The 21,983-nt window shown below is 48.6% G+C and overlaps 1 protein-coding gene across 5 annotated transcripts in view; it reads right to left on the bottom strand.

Moving 5' to 3' along the window:
• Positions 1-21,983, bottom strand: part of ENTPD5 (ectonucleoside triphosphate diphosphohydrolase 5 (inactive)) — a 102,860-nt gene that overhangs the window by 55,683 nt on the left and 25,194 nt on the right. For 3 of the 5 annotated variants that reach the window (XM_069950850.1, XM_069950853.1, XM_069950849.1), the window contains exon 2: positions 19,913-20,009. In XM_069950850.1, coding sequence (XP_069806951.1) covers positions 19,913-20,009 — 97 coding nt within the window. Of the gene's footprint in view, positions 1-4,578; positions 4,687-19,912; positions 20,010-21,983 lie in introns of those variants that run through there. The other 2 variants (XM_069950852.1, XM_069950851.1) reach the window with 2 other exon arrangements.

Raw genomic sequence — 21,983 nt, 5'->3', positions numbered from 1 at the left:
TATACACTACAGCCCATCACAACCCTTTCACCTGTACTATACACTACAGCCCATCACACCCCCTCCACCTGTACTATATACTACAGCTCATCACACACCTGTACTATAGACTACAGCCCATCACACACCCTACACCTGTACTATATACTACAGCCCATCACACACCCTACACCGGTACTATACATTACAGCCCATCACACCCCCTCCACCTGTACTATATACTACAGCCCATCACACACCTGTACTATAGACTACAACCCATCACACCCCCTACACCTGTACTATATACTACAGCCCATCACACACCTGTACTATACACTACAGCCCATCACAACCCTTTCACCTATACTATACACTACAGCCCATCACACCCCCTCCACCTGTACTATATACTACAGCTCATCACACACCTGTACTATAGACTACAGCCCATCACACACCCTACACCTGTACTATATACTACAGCCCATCACACACCCTACACCGGTACTATACATTACAGCCCATCACACCCCCTCCACCTGTACTATATACTACAGCCCATCACACACCTGTACTATAGACTACAACCCATCACACCCCCTACACCTGTACTATATACTACAGCCCATCACACACCTGTACTATAGACTACAACCCATCACACCCCCTACACCTGTACTATATACTACAGCCCATCACACACCTGTACTATAGACTACAACCCATCACACCCCCTACACCTGTACTATACACTACAGCCCATTACACCCCCTACACCCCTGTACTAGACAGTACAGGCCATCACACCCCTTACATCCCTGTATTATACACTACAGCCCATCACACCCCTCCACCTGTACTATACACTACAGCCCATCACAACCCTTTCACCTATACTATACACTACAGCCCATCACACCCCCTCCACCTGTACTATACACTACAGCCCATCACACACCTGTACTATAGACTACAACCCATCACACCACCTACACCTGTACTATAGACTACAGCCCATCACACACCCTACACCTGTACTATACACTACAGCCCATCACACCCCCTACACCTGTACTATACACTACAGCCCATTACACCCCTGTACTAGACAGTACAGCCCATCACACCCCTTACATCCCTGTATTATACACTACAGCCCATCACACCCCTCCACCTGTACTATACACTACAGCCCATCACACCCCTCCACCTGTACTATACACTACAGCCCATTACACCCCCTACATCCCTGTATTATACACTACAGCCCATCACACCAGCCACCTGTACTATACACTACAGCCCATCACACCCCTCCACACCTGTACTATACACTACAGCCCATCACACACCCTACACCTGTACTATACACTACAGCCCATTACACCCCCTACACCCCTGTAATATACACTACAGCCCATCACACCCCCTCCACCTGTACTATACACTACAGCCCATCACACCCCTCCACCTGTACTATACACTACAGCCCATTACACCCCCTACACCCCTGTACTAGACAGTACAGCCCATCACACCCCTTACATCCCTGTATTATACACTACAGCCCATCACACCCCTCCACCTGTACTATACACTACAGCCCATCACACCCCTCCACCTGTACTATACACTACAGCCCATTACACCCCCTACATCCCTGTATTATACACTACAGCCCATCACACCAGCCACCTGTACTATACACTACAGCCCATTACACCCCCTACATCCCTGTATTATACACTACAGCTCATCACCCCCCTCCACACCTGTACTATACACTACAGCTCATCACCCCCCTCCACACCTGTACTATACACTACAGCCCATCACACCCCCTCCACACCTGTACTATACACTACAGCCCTTCACACCCCCACCTGTACTATACACTACAACCCAAGACACCCCTCCACCTGTACTATACACTACAGCCCATCACACCCCTCCACACCTGTACTATACACTACAGCCCATCACACCCCCTACACACCTGTACTATACACTACAGCCCTTCACCCCCCCCCACCTGTACTATACACTACAGCCCATCACACCCCCTCCACCTGTACTATATACTACAGCCCATCACACCCCCTACACACCTGTACTATACACTACAGCCCTTCACACCCCCCACCTGTACTATACACTACAGCCCATCACACCCCCTCCACCTGTACTACACACTACGCCCATCACACCCCTCCACCTGTACTATATACTACAGCCCATCACACCCCCTACACCCCTGTACTATACACTACAGCCCATCACACCCCTTACACACTTGTACTATACACTACAGCCCATCACACCCTACATCCCTGTAATATACACTACAGCCCATTTCACCCCTCCACCTGTACTATACAGTACATCCAATCAAGCCCCCTCCACCTGTACTATACACTACAGCCCATCACACCCCCTACACAGCTGTACTATACACTACAGCCCATCACACCCCCTACACCTGTACTATACACTACAGCTCATCACACCCCCTCCACTATACACTACAGCTCATCACACCCCCTCCACTATACACTACAGCCCATCACACCCCCTACACCTGTACTATACACTACAGCTCATCACACCCCCTCCACTATACACTACAGCCCATCACACCCCCTCCACACCTGTACTATACACTACAGCCCATCACACCCCCTCCACACCTGTACTATACACTACAGCACATCACACCCTCTACATACCTGTACTACACTACAGCTCACCACACCCCTCCACACCTGTACTATACACTACAAACCATCACCCCCCCCTCCTCCTGTACTATACACTAAATCCCATTACACCCCCTAAACACCTGTATTATACAGCCCATCACACCCCTCCACCTGTATTATACACTACAGCCCATCACACCCCCTACACCCCTGTAATATACACTACAGCCCATTACTCCACCTCCACCTGTACTATACACTACAGCCCATCACACCCCCTACACATCGGTACTATACACTACAGCCCATTACACCCCCTCCACCTGTACTATACCCTACAGCACATCACACCCCCTACACACCTGTACTATACACTACAGCCCATCAAACCCCCTCCACACCTGTACTATACACTACAGCCCATCACACCCCTCCACACCTGTACTATACACTACAGCCCATCACACCCCTCCACACCTGTACTATACACTACAGCTCATCACACCCCCTCCACACCTGTATTATACACTACAGACAATTACACCCCCTCCACCTGTACTATACACTACAGCCCATCACACCCCCTCCTCCTGTACTATACACTAAATCCCATTACACCCCCTACACACCTGTACTATACACTACAGCCCATCACACCCCTCCACACCTGTACTATACACTACAGCCCATTACACCCCCTACACCCCTGTACTATACACTACAGCCCATCACACACCCTCCACCTGTACTATACACTAAATCCCATTACACCCCCTACACACCTGTACTATACACTACAGCCCATCACACCCCTCCACACCTGTACTATACACTACAGCCCATCACACACCCTCCACCTATACTATACACTACAGCCCATTACACCCCCTACACACCTGTATTATACAGCCCATCACACCACTCCACCTGTACTATACACTACAGCCCATCACACCCCTCCACACCTGTACTATACACTACAGCCCATTACACCCCCTCCACCTGTACTATACACTACAGCTCATCACACCCCCTCCATCTGTACTATACACTAAATCCCATTACACCCCCTACACCTGTACTATACACTACAGCCCATCACACCCCCTACACCTGTACTATACACTACAGCCCATCACACCCCTCCACACCATCCACCTGTACTATACACTACAGCCCATTACACCCCCTACACCTGTACTATACACTACAGCCCATCACACCCCCTACACACCTGTACTATACACTACAGCCCATCACACCCCCTCCACCTGTACTATACACTACAGCCCATCACACCCCTCCACCTGTACTATACACTACAGCCCATCACACCCCTCCACACCATCCACCTGTACTATACACTACAGCCCATTACACCCCCTCCACCTGTACTATACACTACAGCCCATCACACCCCCTTCATCTGTACTATACACTACAGCCCATCACACCCCCTTCATCTGTACTATACACTACAGCCCATCACACCCCCTACACCTGTACTATACACTACAGCCCATCATACCCCCTACACCTGTACTATACACTACAGCCCATCACACCCCTCCACACCTGTACTATACACTACAGCCCATTACACACCCTCCACCTGTACTATACACTAAATCCCATTACACCCCCTACACACCTGTATTATATAGCCCATCACACCACTCCACCTGTACTATACACTACAACCCATCACACCACCTACACAGCTGTACTATACACTACAGCTCATCACATCCCCTCCACCTGTACTATACACTACAACCCATCACACCACCTACACATCGGTACTATACACTTCAGGCCATCACATCCTTCCACCTGTACAATACACTATAGCCCGTCATAACCCTCTATGACTAACCCTCATATACCATATAGTCACCTGTATAATACACTGATCAGCAGTCACCTGTGTATTGCTCTGTCCGGAAGCTCTATGGACTATGTACCTATGACTATGCCCGGCCGATTACCTGACCTGAACTTGACACCTCTCCCAGTATCATGGAGGCTTCTGGTCTTAATTACATAGAGGTATAAGGATTAAAGGGCGCTCACTGGCGCCAGACTTCTTAAAGCGACACCACTCCTAATCTCCTGCCTCTATAACCATACACTATACACTGGAAGAGTAAGACCCAGGAGGCACTGACAGGCGGCTCTGCTGGCGAAACCAGCAAGATGTTTACAGACAATTCTTAGAAATATTTATTTGGCCTTTTTAATCCATGTAGGTAGTTTAATTACTGAAAAGCATCTAAGTGGTTAATGGTTCCTGAGCGCACTGGTGGAGCCGCACTAGAACTACACTACAACCCATCACACCCCTCTAACTGTACTATACACTACATCCTATCACACCCCTCCACACCAGTACTATACACTACAGCCCATTACACCCCTCCACACCAGTACTATACACTACAGCCCATTACACCCCCTCCACCTATACTATACACTACAGCCCATTACACCCCCTCCACCTGTACTATACACTACAGCCCATCACACCCCCTACACCGGTACTATACACTACAGCCCATCATACCCCCTCCACCTGTACTATACACTAAATCCTATTACACCCCCTACACACCTGTACTATAAAGCCCATCACACCCCCTCCACCTGTACTATACAGTACATACCATCATACCCCTCCACACCTGTACTATACCCTACAGCACATCACACCCCCTACACATCTGTAATATACAGCCCATCACACCCCTCCATCTGTACTATACACTACAGCCCATCACACCCCTCCATGCCATCCACCTGTACTATACACTACAGCCCATTACACCCCCTCCACCTGTACTATACACTACAGCTCATCACACCCCCTCCACTATACACTACAGCTCATCACACCCCCTCCATCTGTACTATACACTACAGCCCATCACACCCCCTACACACCTGTACTATACCCTACAGCACATCACACCCCCTACACATCTGTAATATACAGCCCATCACACCCTCTCCACCTGTACTATACAGTACATACCATCATACCCCTCCACACCATCCATCTGTACTATACACTACAGCCCATCACACCCCCTACACCTGTACTATACACTACAGCCCATCACACCCCCTCCACCTGTACTATACCCTACAGCACATCACACCCCCTACACATCTGTAATATACAGCCCATCACACCCCTCCATCTGTACTATACACTACAGCCCATCACACCCCTCCACACCATCCACCTGTACTATACACTACAGCCCATCACACCCCCTCCATCTGTACTATACACTACAGCCCATCACACCCCCTACACCTGTACTATACACTACAGCCCATCACACCCCCTACACACCTGTACTATACACTACAGCCCATCACACCCCCTCCACCTGTACTATACACTACAGCCCATCACACCCCTCCACCTGTACTATACACTACAGCCCATCACACCCCTCCACACTATCCACCTGTACTATACACTACAGCCCATTACACCCCCTCCACCTGTACTATACACTACAGCCCATCACACCCCCTTCATCTGTACTATACACTACAGCCCATCACACCCCCTTCATCTGTACTATACACTACAGCCCATCACACCCCCTACACCTGTACTATACACTAGAGCCCATCACACCCCCTACACACCTGTACTATACACTACAGCCCATCACACCCCCTCCACCTGTACTATACACTACAGCCCATCACACCCCATACACACCTCTACTATACACTACAGCCCATCACACCCCTCCACCTGTACTATACACTACAGCCCATCACACCCCCTACACACCTGTACTATACACTACAGCCCACCACACCCCCTCCACACCTGTACTATACACTACAGCCCTTCACACCCCCTACACACCTGTACTATACACTACAGCCCATCACACCCCCTCCACCTGTACTATACACTACAGCCCATCACACCCCATACACACCTCTACTATACCCTACAGCACATCACACCCCCTACACCTGTACTGTACACTACAGCCCATCACACCCCATACACACCTCTACTATACACTACAGCCCATCACACCCCCTACACACCTGTACTATACCCTACAGCACATCACACCCCCTACACCTGTACTATACACTACAGCCCATCACACCCCCTACACCTGTACTGTACACTACAGCCCATCACACCCCATACACACCTCTACTATACACTACAGCCCATCACACCCCCTACACACCTGTACTATACCCTACAGCACATCACACCCCCTACACCTGTACTATACACTACAGCCCATCACACCCCATACACACCTCTACTATACACTACAGCCCATCACCCCCCCCTACACAACAGCCACCTGTACTATACACTACAACCCATCACACACCCTGCACACCTGTACTATACACTACAGCCCATTACACCCCTCCATATTTGTACTATACACTACAGCTCATCATACCCCCTACACACCTGTACTATACACTACAGCCCATTACACCCCTCCATATTTGTACTATACACTACAGCTCATCACACCCCCTCCACCTGTACTATACACTACATCCCATTACACCCCCTCCACCTTTACTATACACTACAGCCCATAACACCCCTACACACCTGTACTATACACTACAGCTCATCACACCCCCTACACACCTGTACTATACACTACAGCCATCACACCCCCTACACACCTGTACTATACACTACAGCCCATCACACCCCCTACACACCTGTACTATACACTACAGCCCATCACACCCCCTACACACCAGCCACCTTTACTATACACTACAGCCCATCACACCCACTACACCCCTGTACTATACACTACAGCCCATCACACCCCCTACACACCTGTACTATACACTACAGCCCATCACACCCCCTCCACACCTGTACTATACACTACAGCCCATCACACCCCCTACACACCAGCCACCTTTACTATACAGTATAGCCCATCACACCCACTACACACCAGCCACCTTTACTATACACTACAGCCCATCACACCCCCTACACCCCTGTGCTATACACTACAGCCCATCACACCCCCTCCACACCTGTACTATACACTACAGCCCATTACACCCCCTCCACCTGTACTATACACTACAGCCCTTCACACCAGCCACCTGTACTATATACTACAGCCCATCAAACCCCTCCACACCTGTACTATACACTACAGCCCATCAAACCCCTACACACCTGTACAAGGGTCTCTGCCCCCAAAATAAAACAGTGATACATACATGAATAACATGACGCTTTACGGACGCACATTGGAATCATGTAACGCTGCGCAAGAAATTCGAACAAAATGTGTGAACATTGCCGTAAGCATTCACAAATATTTTTCCTTCGCAAAAAGCAGAGAGTGGCATTATTCTGCGATTTTGGGGTGTTGGGTGCACCCAGGCACGCTCCCCCTAATGTCTGTTTCATTTCGGAGGTGTTGGCATCATCTAGGGAAATTTCATGGGGGACTTGGTGACCTCCAATTTGGATTTCCAAGTGCCGAGAATTTTTTTTCCTGCAGACTATAATGGGATCGAATATTCAATCGAATAGTCAAATCTTGGTGACTACTCGATTCGAATTCTCAAAAGTCGAATATTTCACTACTCGCTCATCTCTAGTCATTACTAACAGGGAGGGGTGACAACCTGCAGCTGATCTTACTGACTTCAGTGGTATCTTTTGGACCCACTAAGATAAATCAAGATCAGAACTGACTTACAACATATTATAGTTGAAAAGTGTAATGTGTCGAAAGTGTCAGGACCCACGACTCATAACTGTATCGGGCTGAAAAGTCGCAGACTGGTCATTGTCCCTGTACTTACCAAGTGCTTCTGATTGGCATGTGAGAATTGAAAATGGATCGTGAAGTAGTTCCAGAAGGTAGCCTGGTCTAAGTCATGTTTTTTATTACATCATGTGGACACCATGGTACCTTCATAGAACTTCATCTTCCAATTACTCCTGCTATAGGCCCATAATGGGGTTTTAGCTAAACACAGGTTCATACACTTGTTGAATGTTGTCCTTCGTATTGTGGAGATGGTCCTGTTCTACTGATCAATGCATCTCAGAGTAGGATAAGGGGAATATACAGTACCTATGTTTATTCTGCATCTGAAGCCATGTTCCCAGTACAGAACCAGTCCGTCATGGCCTTATAAATACGCTTTCTCCACAATGTCATTCCTTTCTCTTCGAGTCTTTAGGTTCATTGGTGACATGGCCACAATTTCAACTTCTCCAAGCGTTATTGTTCTGTCATATAAGTAAGTGTTCTTTTTGAGTAGTCCTCAGTTCAGGATGATCAAATCCTCAAGAAGTTGGGCATAAAAAGATCTAATGCCCGCAGCATGTGAGGCTACCGTCGTTCCCGTTAAGCCAATTAGTGCTGCACTGGTTGGCTGAGCGGGACCGATGGGAGATGGGAGCCGGGAGTCTCACATGCAGCCGCTGTGCCGAGCAGGTAATGTATGCTGCAGGGGGTTTAAGGGGCTGGGTTACATACTTGAAAATTCCGCTGTGTATGTAACCCCATTGAAGTGACAGTACCAGGGTTCGCAGCAGATTTCGCTGACAAACTCACAGCGTGAAATCCGCTGTGAATCCGGTACATGTGAAGCTGCCCTTAAAGGGGAACACCGGGGGGCGTGGCTAGCGATGGAAGTGTGAGGACGTGCTGCTCCTAAGCTCCTGCACCGCATACCGGCACCTATTTTCATGGGGACAACGGCCAAAAAGACTAAGAAGGCTAAGGGGAAGCCCCCCACTCGTCCTACCTCGCCTCAGACCGCCATAGACGCGTACTTCACCCGGTCCCAGATGTCCCAGCAACAGCCCGGACCGCGAGTAGCCATTGCTGCCAGCACAACATCAGGACCGGACACGGCTCCCCGGTCGGCTGATCCCGATACGGCACAGGTCTTTGCACAGCCCGGTCCCTCCGTCAGCCCGGCTCCTCCACAGCTTGGAGCCGCCGCTTGCCGTCCTCCGTCCCGGCGTGAATGCCCGATGGATTCTCCCCAAGATGGCCGCCCACAGGACCCGTGCCACGTGTCGGCACAGTGCGCGCCGCTATCCACTGCAGTCACGCGCCTCCAGGAAGCAGAGCCCGCTGCGCCGCCTGCCAGTAACTCTGCACCTCCGCAGTCTCACAGTTTCGCCTAGACCTCTCCAATGTGTCCGCCAGAGTGCAATTAGTGGAAGAGACACAGGAGACGACTTCTTCTACGGTACAAGCCCTGCAGTCTGTAGTGGCCCATCATTCTGAACAACTCTTCTTCCTCCAGCAGCATCTCGACGATATCGAGAACAGGAATAGGAGGAACAACCTCCGAGTTCGAGGACTGCCGGAATCTGTAGCACCTGGAGACCTCTACTCCACCGTGACGGCCATTTTCAATGATCTTTTGGCCCGGCCCTCTGATGCCTATATTGAACTGGATCAGGTACACAGGGCGCTGCACCCTCCCAACCCAGACGACCAACGCCCTTGTGATGTGATATGCCGGGTCCACTTTTATGCTATTAAGGAGGACATTCTGCAAAAAGCAAGGTGTAGGCGCAGACTGCTCTTCAAAGATACGCCTATCTTCCTTTACTCTGACCTTTCCCGCCACACCCTGGCCCAGAGGGCGGCCTTGAAGCCACTCCTAACAGTTTTGCAGGATAGGAACATTCCGTACCGATGGTGCTTCCCTTTTGCTCTTACTGTACGTAGGGGCAACAGGACCTTAACCCTTAGACGACCCTGGACGTAGGGTTACGTCATGGAAGTCTGTCCCCAGACGACCCATGACGTAACCTTACGTCCTGGGTGTTTTTCCCGCTATGAAGCGCGCTCCGGAGCGGAGCGCGCTTCATAGCAGGTGGGGGCCGGCTGCAATCAGCAGCCGGGACCTCACCGGTAATGACACGCTGCAGCGATCGCGCTGCCGCGTGTCATTAACCCCTTAAACGCCGCGATCACGGCGCGACCGCGGCGTTTAAGTGTAAGTGACAGGGGGAGTCCCCTGTCACTTACCGATCGGGACCCCCGCAGTGTGACTGCGGGGGTCCCGATCGTTGAAACGGACTGCCGGAGGTCTCTCACCTGCCTCCGTGCGGTCCGATCGGCGATCTGCTGCACTAAGCCTGCACAGGCAGGCTCAATGAGCAGATCGCCGATAACACTCATCAATGCTGTGCCTATGGCATAGCATTCATCAGTGTAGAAATCAGACTAATGTATGTAGAAGTCCCCCAAAGGGACTTCAAAAGTGTAAAAAAAAAAAAAGTTCAAAACACTAACACACTACCCCAAAACCCCTCCCCTTAATAAAAGTCTAAATCACCCCCCTTTCCCATTATATAAATAAAACATATAAAAATGAATAAATAGATAAACATATAATATACCGTAGCGTGCATAATTGTCCGATCTATTAAAATATAACAAGCGTCATTGCGACCGGTAAACGGCGGACACGAAAAGAGGGGAAAAAGTGCGCAGATTACCGATTTTATGTTACATTATATATTTTAAAAAAATCAATAAAAAGTGATCAAAACGTCCGATCTTCACAAATATGGTATTAATAAAAACTAGAGATCATGGCGGAAAAAATGACACCCCATACAGCCCCGTAGGTGAAAAATAAAACCGTTATAAGCGTCACAATAGGCCCATTTTATTAATATTTAATTGGCAACAAAAAGGATTTCATAAAAAAAAATATATAACATTAGAGAATCTGTGTAACCTGCATATGGTTGTGTTCGGACTGATCTATAGAATAATAGTGTCGTGTCGCTTTTACCATATAGTGCATTACGTAGACACAGGAACCCCCCAAACGTTACCATATTGCATTCTTTTTTACATCTTCATAAATAATATATTTGGGATTCCATCATACATGTTATGGTAAAATGAATGACGCCATTACACAGTACAACTATTCCTGTAACAAACCAGCACTTACATGGCCTGTAGATAGAAAACTGAGAGTGCTGGAGCTCTTAGAAGGGGAGGAGGGAAAAACAAAAACACTAAGATCAAAATTTGCGCGGTCCACTGGGTCATTTTGGGCCTGGTCCTCAAAGGGTTAAGGATGCCTTCACACCTACCGACTTGCAGCGTTAATAACGCTGTGAGTCGGCTAGGTCCTGGCAGATCACTGTCAGTACATACACGCAGCGGTCTGAACGACTGCTGCGTGTATGTAAATCTGCCGGCCACTTAACCCCTTCTGATGCCGGCCGCCTCCCGCTCAGCTCTGTATACATTACCTCCTTGCTCCACGGGGTCCCGGCGTCCTGCTCTCCCGCCCGGCCAATCAGTGGCTGCGGCAGGGCAACACACTGATTGGCCGGGCGCGAGAGCAGTACGCCGGGACCCCGTGGAGCGAGGAGGTAATGTATACAGAGCTGAGCGGGAGGCGGCTGGCCGGCATCAGAAGGGGTTAAGTGGCCGGCAGATTTACATACACGCAGCAGTCGTTCAGACCGCTGCGTGTATGTACTGACAGTGATCTGCCAGGACCTAGCCGACTCACAGCGTTATTAACGCTGCAAGTCGGTAGGTGTGAAGGCACCGCAGGATCCGCAGCAGATTCGCTGCAGATTTAACTAAATGAATGAACACAGCATTAAATACGCACTGTCAAATCCGCTGCGGATCCGCAGCAGATTTGTAAGTGAGGATTTGATGCTGTGTTCATTCATTTAATTAAAGAGAACCAATCATGGACGAAAGTTAAAAAAATTTTATTCCCTAATTAGATGTAAATCATCATTTTATTGACATTTGTAAATATAATTCATTATTTTTATTGTCACGTTTTTGAATTATTCCCTTTTTACTTTCCTGTCTCGAGCCGGCTCTTTTCAAAAGAGCCAGCGCGAGACAGGAAACTCCCGTCATGCAGAGCGGCAGGAAAGGTTCCCATGATCCTTTGCCCGCCGCTCCGTTAATACACAGTGATCTCGCGCTATACAGCGCAAGATCGCTGTGTATTATCTAAAGTCCCTCTTCTCTAATCTATTTATGAAGATACAGACTGCCTCTGCAGTCTGTATCTTTATACTTTACCTATCCTCTTCTTCGGTGGAGCAAGGCCGGCGCCGCCATCTTGATTACGTCACTTGCGTTCCAGCGGTGGAACGCAAGGCCCGTAATCAAGATGAAGGCGCCCGGCCGTGCGGCACTGAAGCAGAGGATAGGTAAAGTATAAAGATACAGACTGCAAATACAGTCTGTATCTTCATGAAGTCTATCTATGAAGATACAGACTGCCTCTGCAGTCTGTATCTTTATACTTTACACGATTCTCTGTTCCCTGGCTGTTCCGGCGGTGGCGCCATCTTGCTGACGTCGCGCTGGAACGCACCGCTGGAACGCAAGTGACGTAATCAAGATGGCGGCGCCCACCGGAACAGCCAGGGAACAGAGGATCAGGTAAAGTATAAAGATACAGACTGCAAATGCAGTCTGTATCTTCATGAATAGACTTAGGGAGAGATGTACTGTCATAATAGGGACAGTTATATTTAGGTGATTGGTTCTCTTTAAATATGCTGCGGATCCGCAGCAGATTTGTAAGTGAGGATTTGATGCTGTGTTCATTCATTTAATTAAATATGCTGCGGATCTGCTGCGGATCCGCAGCGGATTTTCTGCTGCAATACGGTAGGTGTGAAGGCAGCCTAACTCTTCGCTCACCTGATGACCTGCCCGGCTTTCTCCAGGACCTGGACCTGCCGAATGTCACCCTGCCTGAATGGCCCACGATGTCTTCTTTCCCGACTAAAAGACCACAGCAACATCAACCCGGGAACACCTCCAGAGCCCCTAGAACAAGCCCTTCTTCTAGACGCTCCAGACGACGCCTGAGGAGCCCCGAGAGAAGCCGCTCTGCTTCACATCGTAACCCCTCAGTGGACTCCCATGCCTACTGACTCTAATTAGAGGGCTTAACCCTCTCATTACCCGAAGGGCAGAGGCGTAGCTAATGTCTCCTGGGCCCTGGTGCAAAGGCCAACTTGGGCCCCCCCCTCCTTTCATGACCAAGTGATGCTATTGGTGTGTATATATATATATATTAGAAAATGTACCCGGCGCTGCCCGGGTATAAAGTGTCAGTGTGTTAATTAGATTTGTTCTAAGGTGCCCAGGAGGCCAAGCTAAAGGTATTGTTTCATCTGAGTTAATCAGTGGAATTAGTCTATACCTGTAGTGCATAGTTGGAGGGGTTCTGTATAACCACAATGTATAGTTTTTAGGGGTCTCGCATATCTGTAGTGCATAGTTGGGGGGATGTATACCTATAGTGTATAGGTGGGGAGTGGGTCCTGTATACCTGTAGTGTGTAGTTGGGGGGGCTGTATACCTGTAGTGTATAGTTGAGGGAGGTCCTGTATACCTGCAGTGTACAGTTGGTGAAGGTCCTGTATACCTGTACTGTATAGTTCGGGGGTCCTGTATACCTGTAGTATATAGTTGGTGCTGTATACCTGTAATGTATAGTTGGTGGAGGTCTTGTATACCTGTAGTTTATAGTTTGAGGGTCCTGGATACCTGTAGTGTATAATTGGTGGAGTTCTTGTATACCTGTAGTATACAGTTCGGGGGTCCTGTATACCTGTAGTGAATAGTTTGAGGGTCCTGGATACCTGTAGTGTATAATTGGTGGAGGTCTTGTATACCTGTAGTATACAGTTCGGGGGTCCTGTATACCTGTAGTGAATAGTTTGAGGGTCCTGTATAACTATAGTATAGAGTTGGTGGAGGTCATGTATACCTGTAGTGTATAGTTTGGGGTCCTATACACCTGTAGTATACAGCTGGTGGAGTTCCTGTATACCTGTAGTATATAGCTTTGGGGTCCTGTATACTTGTAGTATAGAGTTGGTGAAGGTGCTGTATACCTGTATTATAGAGTTGGTGTAGGTCCTGTATACCTGTACTGTATAGTTTTGAGGTCCTGTATACCTGTAGTGTATAGTTTGGGGTCCTATATACCTGTAGTATATAGTTGGTGGAGTTCCTGTATACCTGTAGTGTATAGTTTTGGGGTCCTGTATACCTGTAGTGTATAGTTTTGGGGTCCTGTATACCTGTAGTGTATAGTTTGGGGTCCTGTATACCTGTAGTATATAGTTGGTAGAGGTCCTCTATACCTGAAGTATATAGTTGGTGGAGGTCCTGTATACCTGTAGTGTATAGTTTTGGGGTCCTGTATACCTGTAGTGTCCTGTATACCTGCAGGGTTGTATTTACCCGTATGGCAGTGTTATTCAGTCACAGTGTGTCGGTATTGGTCAGGTCTGGTGTGGCGGTGTTATCCAGTCACGGTACGGCGGTATTGGTCAGGTCTGGTGTGGCGGTGTGATCCAGTCACGGTATGGTGGTATTGGTCAGGTCTGGCGGTGTTATCCAGTCACAGTATGGCGGTATTGGTCAGGTCTGATATGATGGTGTTATCCACAGTATGGCGGTATTGGTCAGGTCTGGTATGGCGGTGTTATCCAGTCACAGTTTGCCGGTATTGGTCAGGTCTGTTGTGGCAGTGTTATCCAGCACAGTATAGCGGTATTGGTCAGGCCTGGTGTGGCGGTGTTACCCAGTTACCCAGTCACAGTTTGGTATACCTGTAGTGCCCTGTATATACATGTACTGTATAGATGGAGTAGGGGGCCCTGTATATACATGTACTGTATAGATGGATTGGTGCTCCTGTATATACATGTACTGTATAGATGGAGTAGGGGCTCCTGGATTTACATGTACTGTATAGATGGAGTAGGGGCTCCTGTATATACATGTACTGTATAGATGGAGTAGGGGCTCCTGTATATACATGTACTGTATAGATGGAGTAGGGGCTCCTGTATATACATGTACTGTATAGATGGAGTAGGGGCTCCTTTATATACATGTACTGTATAGATGGAGTAGGGGCTCCTATATATACATGTACTGTATAGATGGAGTAGGGGCTCCTTCATATACATGTACTGTATAGATGGAGTAGGGGCTCCTGTATATACATGTACTGTATAGATGGAGTAGGGGGTCCTGTATACATGTACTGTATAGATGGAGTAGGGGGTCCTGTATACATGTACTGTACAGATGGAGTAGGGGGTCCTGTATACCTGTACTGTATAGATGGAGTAGGGGGTCCTGTATACATGTACTGTATAGATGGAGTAGGGGGTCCTGTATATACATGTACTGTATAGATGGAGTAGGGGGTCCTGTATATACATGTACTGTACAGATGGAGTTGGGGGTCCTGTATATACATGTACTGTACAGATGGAGCAGGGGGTCCTGTATACCTGTACTGTATAGTTGGAGTAGGGGGCCCTGTATACATGTACTGTATAGATGGAGTAGGGGGTCCTATATACATGTACAGTATAGATGGAGTAGGGGGCCCTGTATATACATGTACTGTATAGATGGAGTAGGGGGTCCTGTATACATGTACTGTATAGATGGAGTAGGGGGTCCTGTATACATGTACTGTATAGATGGAGTAGGGGGTCCTGTATATACATGTACTGTATAGATGGAGTAGGGGGCCCTGTATACATGTACTGTATAGATGGAGTAGGGGGTCCTGTATACATGTACTGTATAGATGGAGTAGGGGGCCCTGTATACATGTACTGTATAGATGGAGTAGGGGGTCCTGTATACATGTACTGTATAGATGGAGTAGGGGGTCCTGTATATACATGTACTGTATAGATGGAGTAGGGGGTCCTGTATATATATGTACTGTATAGATAGAGTAGGGGGTCCTGTATATACATGTACTGTATAGATGGAGTAGGGGGTCCTGTATACATGTACTGTATAGATGGAGTAGGGGGCCCTGTATACATGTACTGTATAGATGGAGTAGGGGGTCCTGTATACATGTACTGTATAGATGGAGTAGGGGGTCCTGTATACATGTACTGTATAGATGGAGTAGGGGGTCCTGTATACATGTACTGTATAGATGGAGTAGGGGGTCCTGTATATACATGTACTGTATAGATGGAGTAGGGGTCCTGTATACATGTACTGTATAGATGGAGTAGGGGGTCCTGTATACATGTAGTGTATAGATGGAGTAGGGGGTCCTGTATATACATGTACTGTAAAGATGGAGTAGGGGGTCCTGTATATACATGTACTGTATAGATGGAGTAGGGGGTCCTGTATATACATGTACTGTATAGATGGAGTAGGGGGTCCTGTATACATGTACTGTATAGATGGAGTAGGGGGCCCTGTATATACATGTACTGTATAGATGGAGTAGGGGGTCCTGTATACATGTACTGTATAGATGTAGTAGGGGCTCCTGTATATACATGTACTGTATAGATGGAGTAGGGGGTCCTGTATATACATGTACTGTATAGATGGAGTAGGGGGTCCTGTATACATGTACTGTATAGATGGAGTAGGGGGTCCTGTATATACATGTACTGTATAGATGGAGTAGGGGGTCCTGTATACCTGTACTGTATAGATGGAGTAGGGGGTCCTGTATACATGTACTGTATAGATGGAGTAGGGGGTCCTGTATATACATGTACTGTATAGATGGAGTAGGGGGTCCTGTATATACATGTACTGTATAGATGGAGTAGGGGGTCCTGTATACATGTACTGTATAGATGGAGTAGGGGGTCCTGTATACATGTACTGTATAGATGGAGTAGGGGGTCCTGTATATACATGTACTGTATAGATGGAGTAGGGGGCCCTGTATATACATGTACTGTATAGATGGAGTAGGGGGTCCTGTATACATGTACTGTATAGATGGAGTAGGGGGTCCTGTATATACATGTACTGTATAGATGGAGTAGGGGGTCCTGTATATACATGTACTGTATAGATGCAGTAGGGGGTCCTGTATACCTGTACTGTATAGATGGAGTAGGATGTCCTGTATACATGTACTGTATAGATGGAGTAGGGGGCCCTGTATACATGTACTGTATAGATGGAGTAGGGGGTCCTGTATATACATGTACTGTACAGATGGAGTAGGGGGTCCTGTATATACATGTACTGTATAGATGCAGTAGGGGGTCCTGTATATACATGTACTGTATAGATGGAGTAGGGGGTCCTGTATACATGTACTGTATAGATGGAGTAGGGGGTCCTGTATACCTGTACTGTATAGTTGGAGTAGGGGGTCCTGTATATACATGTACTGTATAGATGGAGTAGGGGGTCCTGTATATACATGTACTGTATAGATGGAGTAGGGGGTACTGTATACATGTACTGTATAGATGGAGTAGGGGGTACTGTATACATGTACTGTATAGATGGAGTAGGGGGCCCTGTATACCTGTACTGTATAGATGGAGTAGGGGGTCCTGTATATACATGTACTGTATAGATGGAGTAGGGGGCCCTGTGTATACATGTACTGTATAGATGGAGTAGGGGGTCCTGTATACCTGTACTGTATAGATGGAGTAGGGGGTCCTGTATACCTGTACTGTATAGATGGAGTAGGGGGTCCTGTATACATGTACTGTATAGATGGAGTAGGGGGTCCTGTATACCTGTACTGTATGGATGGAGTAGGGGGTCCTGTATATACCTGTACTGTATAGATGGAGTAGTGGGCCCTGTATATACATGTACTGTATGGATGGAGTAGGGGGTCCTGTATATACATGTACTGTATAGATGGAGTAGGGGGTCCTGTATACATGTACTGTATAGATGGAGTAGGGGGTCCTGTATACCTGTACTGTATAGATGGAGTAGGGGGTACTGTATACATGTACTGTATAGATGGAGTAGGGGGTCCTGTATATACATGTACTGTATAGATGGAGTAGGGGGTCCTGTATATACATATACTGTATAGATGGAGTAGGGGGTCCTGTATATACATGTACTGTATAGATGGAGTAGGGGGTCCTGTATATACATGTACTGTATAGATGGAATAGGGGGTCCTGTATATACATGTACTGTATAGATGGAGTAGGGGGTCCTGTATACATGTACTGTATAGATGTAGTAGGGGGTCCTGTATATACATGTACTGTATAGATGGAGTAGGAGGTCCTGTATATACATGTACTGTATAGATGGAGTAGGGGGTCCTGTATATACATGTACTGTATAGATGGAGTAGGGGGCCCTGTATATACATGTACTGTATAGATGGAGTAGGGGGTCCTGTATATACATGTACTGTATAGATGGAGTAGGGGGCCCTGTATATACATGTACTGTATAGATGGAGTAGGGGGTCCTGTATACATGTACTGTATAGATGGAGTAGGGGGTCCTGTATACATGTACTGTATAGATGGAGTAGGGGGTCCTGTATACATGTACTGTATAGATGCAGTAGGGGGTCCTGTATATACATGTACTGTATAGTTGGAGTAGGGGTCCTGTATACCTGTACTGTATAGATGGAGTAGGGGGTCTACCAGTTATTACTGTGGATGTTGTGAGGCAGCTTCCCTAGCAACCATTGCTCCCTGTGAAAATGAAAGCAGTAATCCTATTGGTTGCTAAGGCTCCAACTGCCGTGTCTGCTGCAGCTAATTATATCACCTGTGTGTGCAGTGAGGAGATTTTCCCATTCATCTCTATGGGGCGCCTCTCTTTCCCCTCCCCCTCCCCTCCTGTACATCTGGCGGGGACGGGACCTTCGCAATAACCTTCCCGGGCACCCTATGTATCTGTGGGCCAAATTTGGGGTCAAACGGTTCAGGCGTTTGGAAGTCTATAGAGGACGGACAGACGGAAGGACAGACAGACAGACAGAAGGACAGACAGAAGGACAGACAGACAGACAGAAGGACAGACAGACAGAGAGACAGACTTTGATTTTTATGATATAGATATATATATACACATACACACACCAAGACAGATATTACCAATAACACCAGCATATTGGAAGAGAAAGTATGATCACCGTACATATTACCGCCATACTGTTACCGACCAAATCCTGTATACTGAGACCAATATTACCAGTAATACCAGTATATAGGGAGGAAACATTACCGCCACACCACAACCACTACCATCACCACCATATTGTTACTGACCAAATCCAGTATACTAAATCACCTCATCCAGTCATATAGAGGTGGCCCCAGCTCTACACAGGCTCTATACACCATATACATTACAGTGCAGTTATATCAGGTGACTCACAGGGGACGTCTTCTCTGATCCGAGTTCTTCCCTTTCCATCTTCTCCATTTGCCCTGGGCCGTTATGAGAACTTCTCCGAGCCACGAATCCACAGAATCTGCCAGACAGATATATTAGTCTCCTCACTCTGGCACCATTCTCATCTATATACACACTGCATCTGTACTGTCCCCTCTACACCCTCATTTAGTGGGTAGGCTGACTCTGTGTGACCCCCTAATAATATATGCCCCCCTCTGTGTATTCCCTCTCCCCCTATGTTGCCCCCCCCAAATAGATGGCCCCTCTCCCCCCATGTTGCCCTCCCTTATAGATGGCCTCCTCTCCCCCCGCCCTCCCTTATAGATGGCCTCCTCTCCCCCCCCCAAATAGATGGCCCTTCTTCCCCCATGTTGCCCTCCTTATAGATGGCCCCCTCTCCCCCCACCCTCCCTTATAGATGCCCCCCCATGTTGCCCTCCTTATAGATGGCCCCTCCCCCCCATGTTGCCCTCCATATAGATGGCCCCCTCTCCCCCCACCCTCCCTTATAGATGGTCCCCTTTCCCCCCCCTCCCTTATAGATGGTCCCCTTTCCCCCCCCCCTCCCTTATAGATGGTCCCCTTTCCCCCCCCTCCCTTATAGATGGCCTCCTCTCCCCCCTCCCTTATAGATGGTCCCCTTTCCCCCCCCCTCCCTTATAGATGGCCTCCTCTCCCCCCTCCCTTATAGATGGTCCCCTTTCCCCCCCCCCTCCCTTATAGATGGCCTCCTCTCCCCCCTCCCTTATAGATGGTCCCCTTTCCCCCCCCCCCCCTCATAGATGGTCCCCTTTCCCCCCCCTCCCTTATAGATGGTCCCCTTCCCCCCCCTCCCTTATAGATGGTCCCCTTTCCCCCCTCCCTTATAGATGGTCCCCTTTCCCCCCTTATAGATGGTCCCCTTTCCCCCTTATAGATGGTCCTCTTCCCCCCCCTCCCTTATAGATGGTCCCCTTTCCCCCCTTATAGATGGTCCCCTTCCCCCCCCCCTCCCTTATAGATGGTCCCCTTTCCCCCCTCCCTTATAGATGGTCCCCTTTCCCCCCTTATAGATGGTCCCCTTCCCCCCCCCCCTCCCTCATAGATGGTCCCTCTTCCCCCCCCCACCCTCATAGATGGCCCCCTCTCCCCCCCCACCCTCATAGATGCCCCCCTCCCTCATAGATGGTCCCCTTTCCCCCCACCCTCATAGATGCCCCCCTCTTTCCCCCCACCCTCATAGATGCCCCCCTCTTTCCCCCCACCCTCATAGATGCCCCCTCTTTCCCCCACCCTCATAGATGCCCCCCTCTTTCTCCCCACCCTCATAGATGGTCCCCCTTTCCCCCCACCCTCATAGATGCCCCCCTCTTTCCCCCCACCCTCATAGATGCCCCCTCTTTCCCCCACCCTCATAGATGCCCCCCTCTTTCTCCCCACCCTCATAGATGGTCCCCTTTCCCCCCACACTCATAGATGGTCCCCTTTCCCCCCACCCTCATAGATGCCCCCCTCTTTCCCCCCACCCTGCAGGCTGATAAGAAACAAAACAAAACTTAACTCACCAGACAACGCGCTCCCACGTTGATCCTCCCTCGTTCGGTCTGTCCCTGGCTGATGCGTGGCTGCCGGGGGTGTCACGTCTTATCCCCGGCAGCGCGCGCATCCCAGAGCTCCCTGCGCGCCGGAACCGGAAGTCAGGGCCCAAGGTGCGAAGGGAGCTCTAGAATGGAAGTGTACATACTAGGTACAGTATATGACTACCATAGCTGCGCCATCACAATAAAAGCTTCTCCTGAGGTTGTCGCTGAGGTTCCAATCACTAATGAATGACAACTCTAGTGGCCACTAGAGATGAGTGAACCTCAAGCATGCTCTGGATGGTCCAAACATTCTGCATTTGATTACCGGTGGCTTAAGAAGTTGGATGCAGCCCTATGGAGTCCTGGAAAACATAAATACAACCTATTCTTCAGCCATTGGTAATCATATACAGGGCATTTTAGGTTTAAACGAAACAGAGCATGCTTGAAATTCACTCATCTGTAGTGGCCACTATTAGCCATCCCGA

Source organism: Dendropsophus ebraccatus, chromosome 13 (genome assembly GCF_027789765.1).
Source record: "Dendropsophus ebraccatus isolate aDenEbr1 chromosome 13, aDenEbr1.pat, whole genome shotgun sequence".
Lineage (NCBI taxonomy): Eukaryota > Metazoa > Chordata > Amphibia > Anura > Hylidae > Dendropsophus > Dendropsophus ebraccatus.
The sequence above is the reverse complement of the archived record's forward strand: the minus strand, read 5'-3'. Positions and strand labels throughout refer to the sequence as shown.